Source organism: Babylonia areolata, chromosome 19, assembly GCF_041734735.1.
Source record: "Babylonia areolata isolate BAREFJ2019XMU chromosome 19, ASM4173473v1, whole genome shotgun sequence".
Lineage (NCBI taxonomy): Eukaryota > Metazoa > Mollusca > Gastropoda > Neogastropoda > Buccinidae > Babylonia > Babylonia areolata.
The window spans coordinates 38,694,722-38,714,794 of NC_134894.1; the positions used below are offsets into that span (position 1 = coordinate 38,694,722).

At 39.8% G+C, this 20,073-nt stretch overlaps 1 protein-coding gene across 1 annotated transcript in view; it reads left to right on the plus strand.

The window, feature by feature from the left end:
• Positions 1 to 15,782, plus strand: part of LOC143293685 (acid-sensing ion channel 1-like) — a 22,717-nt gene extending 6,935 nt beyond the window's left edge. The window contains exons 2-10 of the mRNA XM_076604843.1: positions 5,027 to 5,189; positions 5,686 to 6,129; positions 7,290 to 7,401; positions 7,938 to 8,033; positions 9,409 to 9,577; positions 12,072 to 12,134; positions 12,504 to 12,645; positions 14,644 to 14,732; positions 15,488 to 15,782. Of these exons, the coding sequence (XP_076460958.1) occupies positions 5,041 to 5,189; positions 5,686 to 6,129; positions 7,290 to 7,401; positions 7,938 to 8,033; positions 9,409 to 9,577; positions 12,072 to 12,134; positions 12,504 to 12,645; positions 14,644 to 14,732; positions 15,488 to 15,627 (1,404 nt within the window). The 5' untranslated portion in view covers positions 5,027 to 5,040 and the 3' untranslated portion in view covers positions 15,628 to 15,782. The remainder of the gene's footprint in view (positions 1 to 5,026; positions 5,190 to 5,685; positions 6,130 to 7,289; positions 7,402 to 7,937; positions 8,034 to 9,408; positions 9,578 to 12,071; positions 12,135 to 12,503; positions 12,646 to 14,643; positions 14,733 to 15,487) is intronic.
• Positions 15,783 to 20,073: the final 4,291 nt, after the last annotated feature.

Below are 20,073 nucleotides of genomic sequence, written 5' to 3' on the forward strand. Positions count from 1 at the left end.
GGGTACGTAGCTGCGAATCCAATTAATTTGGAGTGTTGACATGAAAAAAATCGATGTTCGTAATCGAAAACAGTACGATTTTCAACGCCACAAGGTTTAATGTGTGTGTGTGTATATCAACAGAACACTCTATACAATATCCTAAAAAAATATTTGTATCCAAAATCGATTTTTAATTTTTGTAATATGCTCAAAGGAGGCAAAAAAGTCATTTTAGCTGTAAGTAAGATGATCAGATTTGCAAATGTTGCCTAGTTATACTTTTGGAGTTAAAAGACATTTGTGTTTTCTCAACTTTTATGTGACATTGTTGTGTATTTGGAAATGTTTGTTCTGGGCATGAAAAGTTTATTTTGCAGTAATCCTCCATACTTCAATAGGAGTGAAAGGATAATTAAAACTTGAAACTTGAAACGTGTGTGTGTGTGTGTGTGTGTGTGTGTGTGTGTGTGTGTGTGTGTGTGTGTGTGTGTGTGTGTTGACTGTCAATTTTTCTGCGCCCTATAATTCTCCTATTTTATACAACTTTAAACAATTTACTGCTATGACTGGCAGATACACTAAAATCATTTTCGATCAGACAAGAAAAGAAGGAAATTATGAAAGCGACGGAGGAAGCTGAAGAAGGCCCAATACCTTTTAAAATGCCTTTTCAAAAGGTATCAATGCTGAAGAGGAAATTTTGGACCTGTGAGTTATGATTAGTTATATACCAAATTTGTGAGTCCAGGATGTTTAAATAAACATCTAATCATCATTAATTTGATGTAATACCAAATTCATGACTCCAGAGTATTTAAATAAACATCTAATAATCGTTAAATTGTCGTTAAGTTATCAGTACAGACTTACTTCAAATTTATAACCCAGATTTTGAATACTAATTACAGTTTATATTGTGCCTTCCATTAAGACACTAATGCTGAAGGCACTTTTTATGAATATCGATATAATAATAAAATCGATACATAGAACCACACGGACAAAGTCAATAAACTTGTGGTATATCTGCACAGTTTATACTATGAAAACCGTTCATATGATAGAATCAAACATTCCAAACGAAAAAGAAACAGACATGTTTAGGAAAAAAAGAAAATTGACATGCTGTTACTGAGATTGACGTTGCTCTGTGGCTATCCTTAGTAATGCATGTATTCCAGATAGATGTTTGTTTAAACCGACTGATATCAGCTCCACTGCGGAGTCTTTTGGTCTGTGCAAATCAAGGAGTGGTGCCAGTTATTTGATCAGTTTAACGAGATAAGCTCATTTGAACGTCCAACATCATTGAATACACATTCACGTGCTGGCAGATACTCTGTTGGGACATTGGAGGGACGTATCACGAGAGAGAGAGAGAGAGAGAGACAGATAGATAGATAGATAGAGAGAGAGAGAAAGACAGAAAGACAGACAGACAGGGTGGATAAATGAATGAATGAACGATTTCTATTTTCTGTGGGTAATAGAGTAAGTGAAACAGTGCTTCTTTCTATCCAGCCCTGTAAAGAAAGGGATGAGGGGGAGGAGAGTAGAAATTAAAGAAAGAAAGAAAATAGACCAAAAAAAAAAAATTATATCAACATGTATATATATCAGCATGTATATGTTGCAGGTTATGGATAATGATTATATGAATAATGTACTAACAATTACAACACTGTAGAGGACAAGGAGAATGAGAGAGAATCAAAGGGATAGAGAGAGAGAGAGACGAGACAGACAGAATTAGAAAGAGACAGACAGAGAGAGACAGAGAGAGACAGAAAGAGACAGAGACAGTCAGAGAGAGAATGAACGATCATTTTACTAGCAATGAGGTAAATAGCATATATAGCTCACGTCAACAACAAAAAAAAAAAAAAAAAGAAAAAAAGAAAAAAAAGCACAAAAAGAAGGAAGAAAGGAGACGAAAAAGACGGATTCAAAAGAAAGGAAGAAGACGAGGAGAGAGAGAACAAGTCATTTATAATTGATAACGCAATCATATTGATATAAAGAGATGACAAGCCATACACGATGAATTATACATTGTTATCATAATGACTCCAGTGGCCTTGCTGAAATAATTCTCCAAAGAACTGTTGGGGGGGAGGGTGGGAGGGGGAGGGGGCGGACAGAGGGGGAGACAGAAAAAAACAGAAAAAAAAACACGCTGAAATAATTCCTCAAAGAACTGTTAAGGGGGTGGGGGTTACAGAGGGGAAAACAGAAAACAGATGGACTGACAAGTTGCAGAATGGATAGGAAACCCATTTCCAGAGACCTACGCTTTGGTACAGAACTGACAGCCTTGGAGGAATCTGATGAATAGTTCTTATCTGCACCAGTCATTGGAGGAGAAGTAGAATATAACTGAAAATAGCAACACCCCCACCCCCAAAACCGTAAAAGCAATCAACACACTCAAACACACACACACACACACACACACACACACACACACACACACACACACACACGCACACACACACACACACACACACACACACACACACACACACACACGCACACACACGCACGCGCACACCCACACACACACACGCGCGTTTTGTTTTCTTTCTGATCAGAAATTACTTGAAAATCTGTTGTTGAAAGTGACGACAGTTTGTTATGTAACAAATACTGGGCACGTAACTCTTTACGTTGAGTTTGGCATCAAGACCCCCACACCCACCCCCACCCCCGTCCCCCTCAGTCAACTCCTCCCCACTCTCTCTCTCTCTGGGCTAAACCTTCATTAATCAATATCCTGAATCTATTGGAGATGAGCGGTTCGCTAGTTGCCTGTGAGTTAAATCTCGGTCTTGGGTCAAAGCCAAGCCGCTTTTTCGTTGCGTTAAGCATTGACACACACACCCACCCACAGGGTTTATTGCCGATGAGGGCAGTCACCCTTTCGTTTTAATGTAGTCCAATATCTGCTCTGAGAGTCTTAGCAGCGGTGCGGTCACGATCATGTGTGAATGGTTTCCATCTCGTTTTAGTTTTAAACAGCATCTTTTAAGAAAAATTCATTTCAAAATGTCACAATAAAAATAGAACGAATTCGAAATGACAATAAAGAATATCGTATATAGTGTTGTGTTGATATACATACATTATATTCACATACACTAAAGCACTGAATGCGAATGGTTTCCATCTAGTTTTAATTTTAAACGGCATTTGTTTTAAATTTCAAAATGTCAATAAAAAATACAACGAATTCAACAGGACAACCAAGAAAATAATAAAATAAAGTGTTGTCTTACTATACATACATTATATTCGCAAACGCTAAAGCACTGTAAGCGTGGTATATGCTCGGAGGGTTTGTTTACCTTTCATCAGGACGACAAATATTGAACGACTGCTTCCAATCACGTGGCTTCAGTCCCAGCCTTTTGTTACCGCCATGAGTAATGAATGAACTGGTCCGAGGCGGCCTGGTGGCTCAACTCGATCCAAAGAGGTACTGGGGAAACGATATATTTTTAACGTGTTTATTCCTTCCCCCGGGGGCACGGGGGGAAGGGGAGGTGCGGGGGGACGGAGGTGAAGGAATTGGGGATGGAAGAGGGAGAAATGACAGAGAGAAGAATGGAAAAAAAAAATAATAAAAGAGACAAGAAGAAGTAGGAGAAAAGTAAGTAGCGGACATTTGCTTCGATTCGTTTTGTTTTGTTTTGCTGGGTAGATGTTATCACCCCCCTCTTTTTTTTTCTTCTTTTTTTTTCAAACACTTTTTCAGAACAGATCAGATCAGTTTCAAATTGATAAGAGCCGGAAGACTTTTTTTTTTCCATGTATCATCAACATTGTTTCATGAAATAAGTAAGGTAAGATCTTCCACAGGTTCAGCTTTTTGTATGGCGCAAAACTGACATGTTCGTGCATGATTTCATTTCACAGTACAGTCATCCCATTCATCGACATGGTTTAGGAAGTGTTAGAGTTTGTTGCATTTTTTAATGTTGATAGATACTTCATTCCGTAATGGTGCAAATCTACTGCTAAAAAAAGGGAACTATTAGTTCTGACGGATTAGATAAACCATTTCTCGTCACCTTTCTCATGCTGGTATCAGGTAACACGGTGATGAAATCGCATACATCTATATCATCAGCTTGTCTAAATGTTCTTGTGACACCTGTATTTAATCACATGTGAGTCATGAATTCTAGCGTTGGAAAAGGAAGGTATTTGAGGTCTGTCATTGTAATACTATTTTCAACTTCAGGTACCAGCAGCTTAGATGCTCTGTTTTGGACTTCCTGAATACCAACAGACTGCCTTTTAAATTTAACACAAAGCAGTGTTTCGATTTTCTAGCAGTCATATTGCTGCTACAACCATTGCCATCACAGAAAAAAAAATGCCTTGGTTTTTCTAAAACGTATAAGCACGTCGCAACTTCACGTTGAATGCGAACAGAAAGTATACATATGTAGAGCGAATGAACGCTTTTGCAGGGGCTGGAAAGTTTTGCGAACAGTGTTGCCATTTAGAGTGCACACGGTTTACTACTATCAATCAGCGCAGCGCTCGATCAGACCCGAGGGCTGCTTGCCTGCTGTACACTGTTCCATGGGAACAATGGGAGATGCAGCGTTGTCAGCTTCGTGACGAATCACGGATGCTGTTCATTCTGGGGCAATGTAAAAAATAAGCTGTGCTGCTGAAAATCTGTGCAGATGAACTGGAACCGTTGTACGATCAGGGTGGGTTCCTGAGGTATTCCTGCCCCCCCTTTTTTTTAATTCTGTTCTGTTCTTTCTTTAACGTTATTCCAGACACATGTTTTTACTAGAGAGGGGTATCGGAATCGTTTGTTATTGCCACATGAATTTATCATCATAATGGGTTTTGTTTATTGTACTGTGTGCGTTTGAGTTTTTCGGAGATTATAGTAGACGGATGTTTGTTTGTTGAAGTTTTGTTTGTTTTTCTATAATGTCTTATAGTATCTATATCTATCAATCGATATATATATATATATATATATATATAATGATCAATCTAACGTTTCCCCTTTTTGCAGCTTTTTACTGAGGGATGCGGCCACAGGAAGAAGAGGAGACAATGAAGACAGAACCTCCACCAGTGTCCAAAGAACTGGCCGATAAAACCACCACGTTTATGTCAGAAACGTCACTGCATGGGGTGAAGAACGTCAGCCAAACCGAACGTCACAGAATATCAAGGTACCGTTTCTTTTTTGGCCAATGAAGAAGGCGTGTGAAGTACACACACACACAAATAATAAATTAAAAAAAAATTAAAATAAGATTAAAAAAGAACAAAATGAAATCAGTCGCTGGTTCTCCTAACCTGCATACGACCGAGGCCACAAAAAGGTACCTTTTCTTCGGCTTTGTTAGGGATTCATTCCCATTAAGAGGTCCACAATGTTCTTTGTTGTTATGTTTTTCATAATTGTAAGATTACAGTCTTAAGGTCACGGCCATGAGAGTTTATCAAAGCAATGAAAGTATTGCCTGCTTTTACTTTTGTCCTCATCTCAGTAATATCGGCCCCTTGTCTTTCCACCCCCCTTCATTTCTTTGTTTTTCCCCTTGTGTGTAACATTCCCTGCGAGTGTGCGTGCATGCGCCCGCGTGCATTCATGTGTGTGTGTGTGTGTGTGTGTGTGTGTGTGTGTTTTGTGTGTGAGTGTGTACATGTGTGTTGTGTGTGCAGAGTGTCGTGGCTTCTGGCGGTGTTGGGCATGACCTGCTGGTTGATGTACGCGCTGACCCATCAGTTCATGCGCTACTCTGACTACCCTCACACCACCTCGTTCCAGCTGACGGAGAGCAAGTTCTCCCCGCTCCCCGCCGTCTCCGTCTGCCTCAAGGACCCGCTGGACAGCCAACGTCTCCAGCAGGCTCTGCCCGAGCCTCACCTCGTGATCCAGTTCCTTAAAGATCGCACCAACCTCAACTGGAGCGACCCGCACGTGCAGCAAGCGATGAGCAACGTGACTCTGCAGCAAGTGATGGACGTCGCTAGCTTCTCAGCCCGCGAGGTCGTCGTCAGCGCTTCCACTTTGCTGACCTCGTTCAACATCAACGAGGACATCGTCACAGTGGACGTGTTGAACGATTTTCCTCAGCGCTGCTACACGTTTAAGGGAACCAAGGGGTAATTCAGTTCAGTTTAGTTACTCAAGGAGGCGCCACTGCGCTCGGACAAATCCATATACGCTACACCACATCTGCTACACGATCAAAGGAACCAAAAAATTCAGTTCGGTTTAGTTACTCAAGGAGGCGTCATTGCGCTCGGACAAATCCATATACGCTACACCACATCTGCTACACGTTCAAAGGAACCAAGGGGTAATTCAGTTCAGTTTAGTTACTCAAGGAGGCGTCATTGCGCTCGGACAAATCCATATACGCTACACCACATCTGCTACACGTTCAAAGGAACCAAGGGGTAATTCAGTTCAGTTTAGTTACTCAAGGAGGCGTCACTGCGCTCGGACAAATCCATATACGCTACACCACATCTGCTACACGTTCAAAGGAACCAAGGGGTAATTCAGTTCAGTTTAGTTACTCAAGGAGGCGTCACTGCGCTCGGACAAATCCATATACGCTACACTACATCTGCTACACGTTCAAGGGAACCAAAGGAGGGCAATTCAGTTCAGTTTAGTTACTCAAGGAGGCGTCATTGCGCTCGGACAAATCCATATACGCTGCACCACATCTGCTAAGCAGATGCCTGACCAGCAGCGTAACCCATTGCGCTTAAGGGTACGTTTTATAAGAACGATGAGAAGTAAGAGAAGGATGCGATTGGCTTGGATTTTTTTAACCATCCGTTTGAATATCAGGTGCGTGTATTTTTTGTTGTTGTTGTAATCACAGTCGGCTTTATCCCTTCATTCCGTGGAATGCTGTAGGAAGGAAGAGGAGGGGTAGGGGGCATCTTTCAGTTTTTGATAGTAACCCCACTACTTTCTGCAAATTGTAAGCAAGACGTTTTCCGCTTACTATCATTTTCCGGTTGTTGCAGATTTTTCTTCTTCTTTATTCAGTTCTTGTCACAACTTCACAGGAAAACTCGTACACAAAAATTTTGCCAGGAAAGGAAGTTTTCTATCAACTTTTTTTTGTTTTGTTCATTTCCGTTTTTGTTAGTTTTTTTTTGTGTGTGTGATAATTTTTTTAAAAATATAAATATCATGCCATTATAAGATCACAGTGTTGCTGTTGTCATTTTCATTTTTGATGCGTTTTATCTTGTTCACATTCATGTAGCTCAGCTTCTTAATTTTCATTTCTTCTTTTCAGCAAGCCGTTCATCGAACACAGTCTGGGACGTTTGGTGAAAGACTCCTTTACTCTTTATCTCCGGGTGCCTCAAGCCACTATCATCCCGTTTGACGAAGTTGGGGGCGTTGTTGTAAGTAGCTCGGAACACCCACTGGACGCAGTCACCATCGAGTCATTGAGATGTCCACACAATCCTTTCATACACAATCGGGACGTCGTCAAACCTTCTGTACCACCAGATACACACACACACACAGAGCCACTCACCCACTCCGCCAAACACACACACACACACACACACACACACACACACACACACACACACACACACACATGAAAACCGATTAAAAAGTAAAAATCCACCGAAACGAAACAATGACAACTGACAGACGCCCAACCATGCTTTACACTGAAAGGACGGTGCTGGTCGGAAACCAGACGGCTGTAGTTCACAAACTGCAACCAAACCATTGACAGCCTTCGTTTACTGTTTGCTTGTAATTTGTTTTGTACCACATATTTCATCATTATTATTTTCTCTGGCAGAGGTAATAAACTGATTACGACTCTGATTCTGATTACATTTAATGAAGATTATGTTTGCTCTTATTTCCTTGCACGTCTGCTGAAGTATGTCATAACAGAAACCGATTGTGTGTCGCCCAGGTTTCCATTCACAACCAGGGAGAGTTATTCCCGGGTACCGACCGAACTGATGCAGCTTTTGGGACCTCTGTCAGCGTGAAGTTTTCTGCAACGAAGGTGAGGCCACGTCTTCACGATCGTTGTATGCGCAGTACAGACTTTGAAATCGATATTTATGTATAATTGTCAAGGTAGTACGATGAGTTGTTATACTGTTAGTGCTTTGTTTGTTGAGGATTGTCACCCGTCGCTTGGTTCGTACGATGAATGAAGCGAAGCCTCTCCTGTCTCTGAAGACACTTCGTGTTGTTTTGTTTTGTATCTGATTAAAGGAAGAAAATTTACCTTCATGTCATGAACGAATACACATTCACGTACTTCTCAAGGCTGCTGATTTTTGGTGTGATTTTGTTATCTCTTTTGATGGTCACAACTAATTATAGAATCCCTCTTTTCTGCGGTACCATTTCTGTTTCATCCGATCCAAGAGCGAGGACTCGAGGCAGCGGGTTTATGTCAATATTATATTTGGAAACGAAAGAGTAGTTCCAGTTTTACAATGAGATGTAAATAAAAGTTGCTGTCCGTGTTATACAACGTCCCTGATTCTTAACGGTAACGGAGAAAGGTGTGTGTGTGTGTGGGGGGGGGGATGATAGATATGGGGGAATGAAATTTGTGATGGAAAGGAACGTTTGATTCCTTTGACGACAGCAAAAGAAGAGTCATCTCGATTCTTTCACAGAGCGAACCATTTGTTTTAACTAATTTGACTTTGACTGGTTTTGTCCACTGTGGACTCTTCATTATATCTCAGCAATGGCAGCGAATCACAGTGTTGATATTGTGACACCATTGATAATTCAGTGGTGTTCTCAACTCAACAGGAGAAAAATCACAATCCATTGTATTGGCTCTTGTAGCTGCTAGCCAAGGCTGATGTTGAAATTAAAAAGAAAAGAAGGCAAATAGATATATAGATATATATCCAAAAAGGAAATGTAATTGCGACCAAATTGCTGTTTTTACCTTATGTCTGTGATCCGAAAATATGCAAGGGAGGTCGAAATGTTTGAAGAGCAGGAGTGGTCAGCTCAGCTGTGTCATGAACCAAGACCTATCAGACAAACGTGCCCTGATAATGGACTGTGTTAGTGCATACAGCCTTTAGCACTGGTTGACTAAGTCATCTTCTGAACAACAGTTAGAGGGGGAAAGTGCAGGTAGAGTACTGTTTAGTCATTGAAATACTTTGCAAAGATGCTTTTTGGGGTACGGGGTAATCGTGGACGATGTCAAAGTTTAGCATCGACAAGAGTAAAACAAGTCGTGACAGCTGATTCTGAAACTTTCACATATCGGTCATGAACGTAAAAGGTTTACAAAGATGAGGATCCGTTCACAGCCGTTCTTTGGGAATGTGGTTGTTGCGAGCAGTAAGTTCTTCACAGCAAAACCCACCAACCACGTCATCGTTTGATTTATATCGCAGTTCGACTTCCTCCCTTCCCCTTACAACTCGATGGAGGGACAAAACTGTCTGGATCTGAACACGGACTCCCAACCCCCCTTCACACCCTACTCTTTCGCCAGCTGTGTGTGGAAAAGAATGAACGATCCGACGACATCAGCATGTGGCTGCCGGACGCTTGGAGACGATGGTAGGTAATCAGCATGATTCTTGGCTATTGTATTTGTGGGTATGGCTCTTGTTTTTGTGGGTATGATTCTTCTGTCTTGTAGGTGTTGGTATGGTTGTTATTCCATCTTGTACATTGATATGATTTTGTCTGTATTGTTTGTGTGTGGATATAGCTCTTTTCTCCTGTACATGTGGATATGATAATTGTGTGTGTGTGTGTGTGTGTGTGTGTGTGTGTGAGAGAGAGAGAGAGAGAGAGAGATTTTTGAACGTGTGGATATGATTCTCCGGTTTTGTATGCGTGGATGTGATTCTCAACAATCAACAAGGACAGTTCTTTCGGACCACAGTCGGAGTCAGGCAAGGATGCCTCTTATCCCCAATACTTTTCAACATCTTTCTGGAGAGAATTATGCAGGAGGCCCTTGAAGACCACCACACCTCCATCACCATTGGCGGTAGGCCAGTCTGCAATCTGCGATTCGCAGACGACATCGACCTCATGGGGGGCACTAACACCGAGCTCCAGGACCTAACAAACAGACTCACTACAAGAGCAAATGCTTACGGCATGGAGGTCAGCACAGAGAAGTCAAAGGTCATGGTCAACAGCACAACTAACATCAGTGCCAACATAACCATGAATGGTGAGCCCTTAGAAGAAGTGACCAGCTTCAAGTACCTGGGAGCAACCCTGTCCAAAGACGGCACCTGCACAGCAGAAATCCGAAATAGGATTAATTCTGCAACGGCAGCGATGGCCAGACTGAACAGGGTATGGAAGAGTAACATCAGATTCCACACAAAATTCCTGCTCTACAAGTCACTGGTGGTCTCCATCCTCTTATATGGATGTGAGACATGGACACTGATGGCAGAAACAGAAAGAAGAATCCAAGCATTCGAAACCAAGTGCTTGAGGAGACTACTACACATCTCCTACAAGGAGCACAAGACCAATGACTATGTGCGGAACCTGGTCAGTAACCTTGTTGGGCCCCAAGAACCACTGCTGGCGACTGTCAAACGACGGAAGATGGCATGGTTTGGTCACGTCATACGACATAACACCCTCTCCAAAACCATCCTGCAAGGGACTGTAGAGGGAGGGCGCAGACGGGGGCGGCAGAAAAAAAGCTGGTTTGACAACGTCAAGGAATGGACCAAAATGACGATGCCAGATCTCCTCACGACAGCTGCCAACAGAACGGCATGGCGAGCTATGACATCTTCCTCATGTCCCCCCAACGACCCCAGCGGTCAAGGGAATGAGTGAGTGAGTGAGTGATTCTTTTGTGTTTTATGTGTGGGTATTATTCTTCTCTCTTGTGCGTGTAGATATGATTCTTATGTGTGTATGTGTGTGATTCTTCTGTCTTGTGTGTATGGACACTATTCTTCTGTCTTTTGTGTGTGTGTGTCGATATGATTATTCTGTATTGTTGCGTGGATATGATTCTTCTGACTTGTGTATGTATATATACACGATTCTTCTATCTTGTGTGCGTGGATATGTTTCTTCTGTATTGTACGTGTGGATGCGATTCTTTTTTTATGTGTGAGTACCTGAGGAAGGTAGCAGAATACAGTATCCTTGAGGGTGTAGGTTCGAATCTCGGTCTCTCCCTTTCTACTTCTAAGTTTGGAAAAGCACTTTGCGCACTGAAAAAGAACCTATGTCAACACAAGTGTTATCTGTGTGTGTGTGTGTGTGTGTGTGTGTGTGTGTGTGTGCGTGCGAACTCAAGGACTGACTAAGCGCATTGGGTTATGCTCACTAGCAGATGTGGTGTAGCGAAAATGGATTTGTTCGAACGCCTCCTTGAGAAACTGAAACTGAAGCTGTGGGTATGGTTCTTCTGTCTTGTATATCTGGGCATGATTATTATGTTATGTTGTGCGTGTAGGTTCTATATTTTATCTGTATATATGATTCTTCAGTCTTCTGTGTGTGGACTCGTGTCTTCTAAATTGTACGTATGGAAATGATTCCTCAGTACTATGTGTGCAGATATGATTCTCATGTTTTTTGTGGTAGGTGTTGTGTGTGTACGTGTGGTCCAGAAGTTTGCAAAAATAACGAACACACACACACACACACACACACACACACACACACACACACACACACACACACACACACACACACACACACACACGCACACACTCACGCACATAAAGACACACTCACGCGCACACACACACTCATACGCACGCACTCGCACACACACATACACAAAGACACCACGCGTGCAGTCGATTCAGAAGCGCTTGTAGAACAGAAGACAAAACACCATTAGCATTGTAATATATTATTGACAACATTTTCACAGCTTCCCACAATCTATTCGGATCAAACAGGAATAAAAAACTTTAAAGCAATGTCTTTTTTTTCTTGTCTTTTTTTGCCACATCACTGATATAGACACGGCGTTTTTGTTATGCTTGTTGTATTAAGTAATGGTGCCGAAAAACTACGATTTTTTTTTCATTTCGTCGATTTTTGTTTTCAGAAAACGTGGATCTTCCTAACTGCACCCTACTACAGATGCACGAGTGCTTCCTGCCAGCACTAAGTCAGTACCATATGATTCTATCTCTTCATCTGTTTGTCTGTCTACCCCTGCCAGAACTCTTAGCTTCTGGATGAGTCAGTTTTAAATGGAAGCTTTGATTCATATATAAAAAACGAGAAAAAAACCCCCAAAACACGAACCCCCCAAAACAACAACAACAACAACAACAAAACACAAAAAAACCCAAACAAACGCAAGGTTAGTGTTATACAGATTCTTCTTCTTTTTCTTCTTCTTCTTCTTATCATCATCATCATCATCATCATCATTATTTTGAAATATCTTCATGCTCGAATGATGTGCAGTATGATCCACTGTCGTGGAGACATATCGCAAATGCTTTGAAGGTTTTGCTTTTGCTGCACACAGGCTTGGCGGCTGTTGCGGAACTGGCAAGCAGCCCTTGTCTCAGTGAGTGTCAGATGACGCGACTGGAGACTAAAGTCAGTTCTGTCCCCTTCACCGCCGAGCGAATGGCCCAGCTGCCGATGGACATTAACCTGACCTCTGTGTAAGTTTCGCGGTTTTGCTTTTCTTCGTTTCCTATACTTCCCTTTATATTTTTTTGTTCTTAATGAATGTGATTTGATACGATCAAACATTGATGACAAATCCTCACATATCACTCGTCACTATAGGTCTTAGAATCTGAATCAGAAAACGAGATGTTAGACGATTGTGGTTCTTTGAAAAATGTTTTTGATTACATGAATATTGTGCTAGAAAGATGTTTGACATCGCCTTTTATAACTTGTTTGATCATAATTCAAATTTTGAGCTGTATGTGTTTAGTTTTATTTGTTCTGTGTAGCATATTCCAGATCAAAGAGAATTAACTGTCTAGTCGTTAATACATGTCTGTATTTGAGCATCATTGTTGCTGCGGACTTGTCAAGTGAAGGATATATGAACGGACCTGGAGCTTCCTTTAAAAAAATATACATAGATCTGGATTTATTTCTTTGTTCCTTCTATTCACTTGTATGCAAGCTGGTGGGAAACATTAAGCCGATACTAATCAATAAATTTGGGATTTTTGTTGTTGTTGACAATTTTGTTGTTGTTGTTACAGTTACAGTAAACCAGGGTATGATTGGTCAGACTTTATTGTCAAGGTAACAATAAAATGACTTCTGATTGGATTTCTTCCAGTGTCAAAATTATAGCTGTCCGAAATTTCATTAGTGGTGTCTATTTAAATCTGGATCCAAGGTTCGCTTCATTTCATAAACTTGTCCTTTGAAGATCCCTCGTGTGATCTAAACAAACACATCCTTGGATTCTGTTACCTGATCCAAGCGACCACTTTATAAAAAAAAAACCTCGAAAACTTATGTTTTCTGATTGTGTAGAACGGAAAGAATATTAATAACATTAGTAGAAAGACAGCAATAACAAGGATAAGAGATGGTGCCTTAAACATTACTTGTGGTATTCCTAGAAATGTATATGCGCTAAAAATTTAGTGGACCAGAAGAATCAGAATTCCAAACACAAATTGGAAAGTATAGCAATGGAAACATATCCAATTCTTAAAAAAAATTCGTGTGTTATGGATCAGCATACGCTTTCACGCATAAAAGAAATTGATGATATTTTTTGTCTCATGCATCTTGAGGTATACAATACTTTATGCCTTCACTCCACAAGCAAAAGAAAACTACTTTCAGAGTCCGTTCTCTGTATAAAATGATTATTAAAGATCCGAAAGTATTAGAAAAAGGGTATATGTCATGAAACATGCTGTCAAAGAAAATGGAAAAGTTATTGTTTATGAAGATCTTATAACACGATCAAGACATGTCTATTAAATAATCAATGTTTGTTACTTATAATAGATGGACCTCTTTGATTACAAAAAAAAATATCGAAAGAAACAGAAATATATAAGTAATCGGTGATTGTAAACCATGATGTAGACATGTCTAATAATCAATTTTTGTTGATATAATGGATAGACCTTTTTGACAAAACGGTATACGAAGAAAAAGAAATACATAAGTAATCGGTGATAGTAAACCAACTTGTTCAATATGCTGAAAGAAACTAAAAGCACAGGTTCTCTGAGGCAAAGAAAATGCTGGTGAATATGTTTAACATAAATTGTGCGAAGATAAAGTGCCTGCAGATGGGGATTATACAGAGGGTCTTGACTACAAATGCAGTCCAGAACGCTGTGTGTCCATTTTCCAAAAACAACTGAACATTTGGTCATGAACTAAGAGACTCGATTAAACAGTTAACGTGGAACTGAAAACAAGTACACGATTTTTGGAACTCGGTATTTGATTAATGAAACAAAAACTTGCAACTGCCTATAGTACTAACACTTTACACATTTAGATTTCGTGAATTTGGGTGCAAAATAACACGTGACTATTAATGCAAAATTTAACAATATTTTCAAACTTGTTTGCCTCTGGAAAGCAGCCAAGTGCAAGATACAAGACCCAAGAACATAACGTCCACGGTACATGAGTGTGTGCGGTGTGTGTTGACTTCTTTCCAGAGATTTTCTGAAGATATTCGTGCAATTTGAGAGCGACAAGATACTCACGATCAAGCACGTTCCTGCAATGACACTGCATGATATTTACAGTAAGTAAAATAAAGGGAGGGAGTCGGGGAGGGGGAGGGGTGAGGGCATTCACATTAAGTGATAGCATTGAAAACCGTTGCCAGATCCAAATGCGTATTGCAGGCTTAAAAAAAAATGTACACTTTGATTTTTACCTTGGATATATGCCATAACAGTGATGATGGTTTTCGTTGTTGTTTTATTGTTCTTGTTGTTTGAAGGGACTTTAGGGTTGTTTGTTTGCTAGCTGCTTGTAATTTGGAAGGGTCAATGAAAACAGAGGTCAGAACTTGGTGGACAGTGCATGTGCTTACAGTCTTAAATTGTACCTAATAGAATGGAGTACGTCCACGCAGCTGTGTTAAAATGTAAACATTTGTAATCTGCAAGGGTAGATATATATACATATATATAAACTACATAAAAAAAAGCGAAACCTTAAGAATTGCGCCGAAGAATACACGCTGAGAAGGACGCATAAAAGATACCCAGCAAAATTCACATGTCTTCAGCGGAATTATAGATGTGAAATGTCCAGGAGCTGGCTAACAATCAAGGTTTGTCTCCGTTGTACATGATACTTCATGTGACATGATTGATTTTTGTCCCCGCGAATGATACTGTTTTCAGTGCATTGTCAAGGATTTTTTGTTCTTCAAGTAACTTTGATATTGTGTTGCTAGTGGTGTTGATTTTGGTATTTCAGCTGACTTGTATATTGTGCTGCGGTTGTTGCCGGTTCTGTATTTCAAGTGACTTTGACTTTGTGTGGTAGGTGATGTTGGGGGCCAAATGGGACTATTTCTGGGCGCTAGTCTGCTGACGGTAGCAGAGGTCATGGAGTACGTCATCAGTCTTCTGTGGATCTCTGCCAGACGTTTGTGTTGCAAGGCGAAAGCAGTCACCTCATCCTGACGGCTTCAGAAGCATGCTTTCCACTCGTCCTGTTCTGACGCTGAGGCACCGTACTATTGTTGCATTAAAAAAAAATCAAAGTAGTTGCGTAGTGTACGGTTTGTTTGTTTTTTGGTGTTTTTTTTTCTTCTTGTGAACCGATGTTGGGTCTAGAACTCGTTAAAATGGCCTCTGGAGTAGGATGAGCTTTATGTATAAAATTGCGAAGAAACAATTTGAACTTTTAATTACTATACATCTGTGTACATTTTCTCTTATTTGTCGGTTTAGTTGTGGGTTTGTTATTTTGTTGATGTTTTTGTTTGTTTCTTCTTCTTATATTTTGCCGTCTGTCTTCTACGCATTGAATTGAAAGCTTTTAATGACCGATTTTCTTTGAATCTGTTTTTACAATTTTTGTAAGTTACTCATGTTCTATGTACGTATTACAAACCCTGAGATGAAAAGAGATGATGCTCTTAAAACAAAAACAAAAAAATACAGTGTTTTGGGAACTTCGTGACTTTTATATAGTGTCATGATAACTTTATATTTTGAGTGCTGTGATGACTACGTGAACGTTCATAAGCTGCAGTGTTGCCATAACAACTTTTCATACAGTCGTGAGAGCTTCCTTAATGTTTTTTGCCTACAGTGTCGTGATAACTGCATGAACCTTTATACCATGAATTTCTGATGGTTTCGTGGTTATTTCATTAATTCTATAGGCTATAGTGTTGTGACAACTTTTCACTAACTTCCATGGGATTCTATGTCGTGATACCTTCACGGACTTCTTCAGGCTACAGTGTCACGATTACTTAAAGAACTATATTAGGTTACACTGCGTGATAACTTCATGAACCTTTACAGGCTATTGTGTTGTGAAAATTTCGTAAACATCCACAAGTTACAGCGCTGAAATGAATTCGTAAATTTTATCAGTCTAAAGCAAGACTCAAACTCGACCGTAATGACTATTTTTTTCCCAATAGGTCGTTAATCTCTACTTCAAGGACTGGGCAGCAGTGCCATGATCACTTACTGATCTTTCATTGGTATAGTGTAGTTATAACTTTGTGAACAATTACTGGCTGCAGTTTTGTGATAACTTCGTGAACTTTTATAGGCAACTATGTTTTGATAAAATCGTGTGTGTTTTGTGTGTGTGATAAACTAGTAATTTCTTTTAAAACGATACAATGTTGTGGTAAACTCGTACATCTTTAAAGGCTACAGTGTTGTGGTAGAATCGCATACTTTTATAAGTTACAGTGTAGTGATAACCTCGAAAACTTTTATAAGATATAATACAGTGCCATGATAACGTCTGGAGCTTTTATTGGCTGTAGTGTTGTGATAGGTTCGTGAACTTTTATTGACCATAATGTTGTGAAAATTTCGTGAACGTTTTAACAATGAACATTAAAAAGAAAAAAAGAGTGCCTTGGGAAAATTTTGGTCAAGTATGCAACTGCGATTGATAAGTGTGTGTGTGTGTGTGTGTGTGTGTGTGTGTGATAAAACTCTGAAACCCTGAGTATGATAGTCATTGTCATGCATGGGATGTTTGTTTCTCTTCTTTCAATCGAATTCATGCACAAAAGTTCATGAGATCGTAAAAACCTAGACATGAAAGATATTACATATGGTGATATGATATGTTTAAAACATTAACATTTTCATTGTACAGAACTGATACTAGGAACAGTAGTCAAGTTTGCGCTTGCGTCCCCTACACAGGATGCATGCATTTACGTGAACATATGAAATCTGTTTTAATTATATCTTAAAATACCCTTCTTTTTTCACTTTTGAAATGAAGACTGTCAACTGATATTTTGTATTTGTTTTATTTGAACGCCCAGAAAGCAAAACTCAAAATACAGCCAGCGTTTTCCCCCTTCGCTGAAGGAAGGTTCTTTTCTTTCAAAAATCCGTTACATTCAGGTATAAACTCACAAGTATCACAAGTCTAAGCACTCAAAACATAGCACTTCAAAATCACGCTCAAATATTGTTTTACAGTCATACATAGTACGTTCATGTTTTTGTCAGTACAAACATGATGAAAACAAATAGCGGTACCACGTGAAAAGACAACAGGCGAATCTTTCACACACAAAATAAAATCGAACGTATAAAACAGCTATGCAAAGGTAAATCGTTTTTCAACATAAACCTTCCTCCGCCCCCATCCCCCAATCCCCTGAAAAAAAGGCGTTGAGCAGGTGGGATGTGGACATTTATGTACTTAAAACGAGTGACAAACATATAATATTGTTCTTTGAATTCAGGTTTTCAAAAATCTAAATGCATCATTCATATCACTTGAACAGATTGTCTCTCCAAAGACAATGGTTGTATTTTTTTGGAAACCGAATAATCATTTCCTCTAACGACAATGAATACTTGAATTTGGGTCCCCGAAAAACGTGCTCAAGGACTTTCGGAACAGACCAAATATTAAAAAAAAAATACATATAGAAGCAAATAAACAAGCAAAACCACATGAATTTGTTTTGGATTTAAAGAATTTGAAGAATTCTAAAGGGTATTGAATATTTAACGTTGGGCATTCTTTCTTCATCCGAAGAACAGAATTTGTGTACAGTCACTTAAATAGATGGGTTTAAAAAATCTGTCGTAGAGCATTTACTCGTAAATTCATATAAATTTGGTGTGGACATCAATATTCTCATCAACAACAATAATGCCCAAGGAACCCTTTAAGTCATATATTTCTCTCGATTTTTTTCTTTAAAAATGCGTTAAAAAAGATAACGTCCAGTGAAACTCAATGTTGTTCAAATCACAGAAATGATTAAATTGACCTAACCCACAGTACAACATGCTATTAACATAAAAGAATGCGTCAACGTCACGGTTTAACAAGATATTCTTTCACCCTCATAAAATGGAATGTTAACTCACACTGAATTTTAAAAAAATACGCAGGCTTTATTGAAAAACGGGATACATTTCTAAAATAAATCGCACAACTTGCCATTATTTGCTGTCACATAAAATCTTACATTGAAACAAATGTTCATATATATGAACATAGATTAATACAATTAATATAAATACCATATATCTCAAAAATTGATTTTCGACAGTACATCTATATGCTACAGAAGAAAAATGGAAAAGAAAAGAAATGGTGACAACATGGTCAATGAAATGCTTTGTTATATCAGCCTGCGGGCCACTCGCTCTTTCCACAAAGTGTAAGTCGAAGCATTGACTTCATGATCACACACACACACACACACACACACACACACACACACAACACACACACACACACACACTCTCTCTCTCTCTCTGTCTCTTTCCCCGCGCGCATGCACATTGACGGATCTACGATAGTCAGCATATTTGATTGTGTGTCAAGATACTGGCCAATTTCAGCTATGACATGTAAGAGAAACGAAAAGGGTTAATACAGTTTACACGACTTCAGAGTGATAACAGAAATGGCCGAATCTGTAAAACAAATGAAAAAATATATTATTCAACCGTTCACTTCGTCAAGAGAAAATCCAACAAACCTCTGAATGCAACCTTTATCGATCCTTGTGGGATAATGCGTATTCAACCAGTTATTATTACTGACGAACAAACTGAAAATACATGCCCACAAAAAAACAAACAAACTATGATTCAAAGTCTGTGGTAAATAGTAGTAGTAGTAGTAGGCCTCCTTCGGTCATGGCTGACCATGGACCAAATGTCGGATGGACGGATATAAGCCTGGGCAATGTAATATGGAAGACAGGCTGTTGCCCATGCAGCTTGTCCCCCCTCTCCACCTCGCTGACAGATCCAAAGGAACAGCAAGGCTGTTACGTTTTGGTGCCAACGCGGCCGCAGGAGCTGCCGGAAAGTGATAAAGTTTGCCATCCAACCGCCATAGGGGCCCCACACCGGATTTTCTGTCAGGGTTTACTCCCTTAGCTAGGTGGCCGCAGGTAGCTCTCCAGAGCTGGCGCCCTCTGATGGGTCATTTAATTCCACCAGGGTGTCTAGCCACCCTCCTCACCATCCTCCTGAGAGGACTGGTGGGGGTGGTGGTTTAGTCGCCAGCAATTCGACCCTGTAACAGGTAGTACTGGGATCCTGGTTACCAGTAGCAGATATATCTATCTGACCTGACACACCTGTGGTAAATATATATTGCATATAAGAATGCCAGTGAGATGGCAATAAGCTCTGCTTAAAGTATAACAAATAAGAAAGAAGAAGAAAACTTAAGTCTGTGGTAAATATATATTGCATATAAGAATGCCAGTCAGACTGGCAATAAGCTCTGCTTAAAGTATAACAAATAAGAAAGAAGAAGAAAACTTGACCTGAGTGACAGCATTTCTCAACTTCGAAAGAGAGAATCGGTGGTGCGTAACGTAAAGAGTTGGTGATTTAACTGCCATAAACACTGCACACACACTGACTTCCCTTTGATTT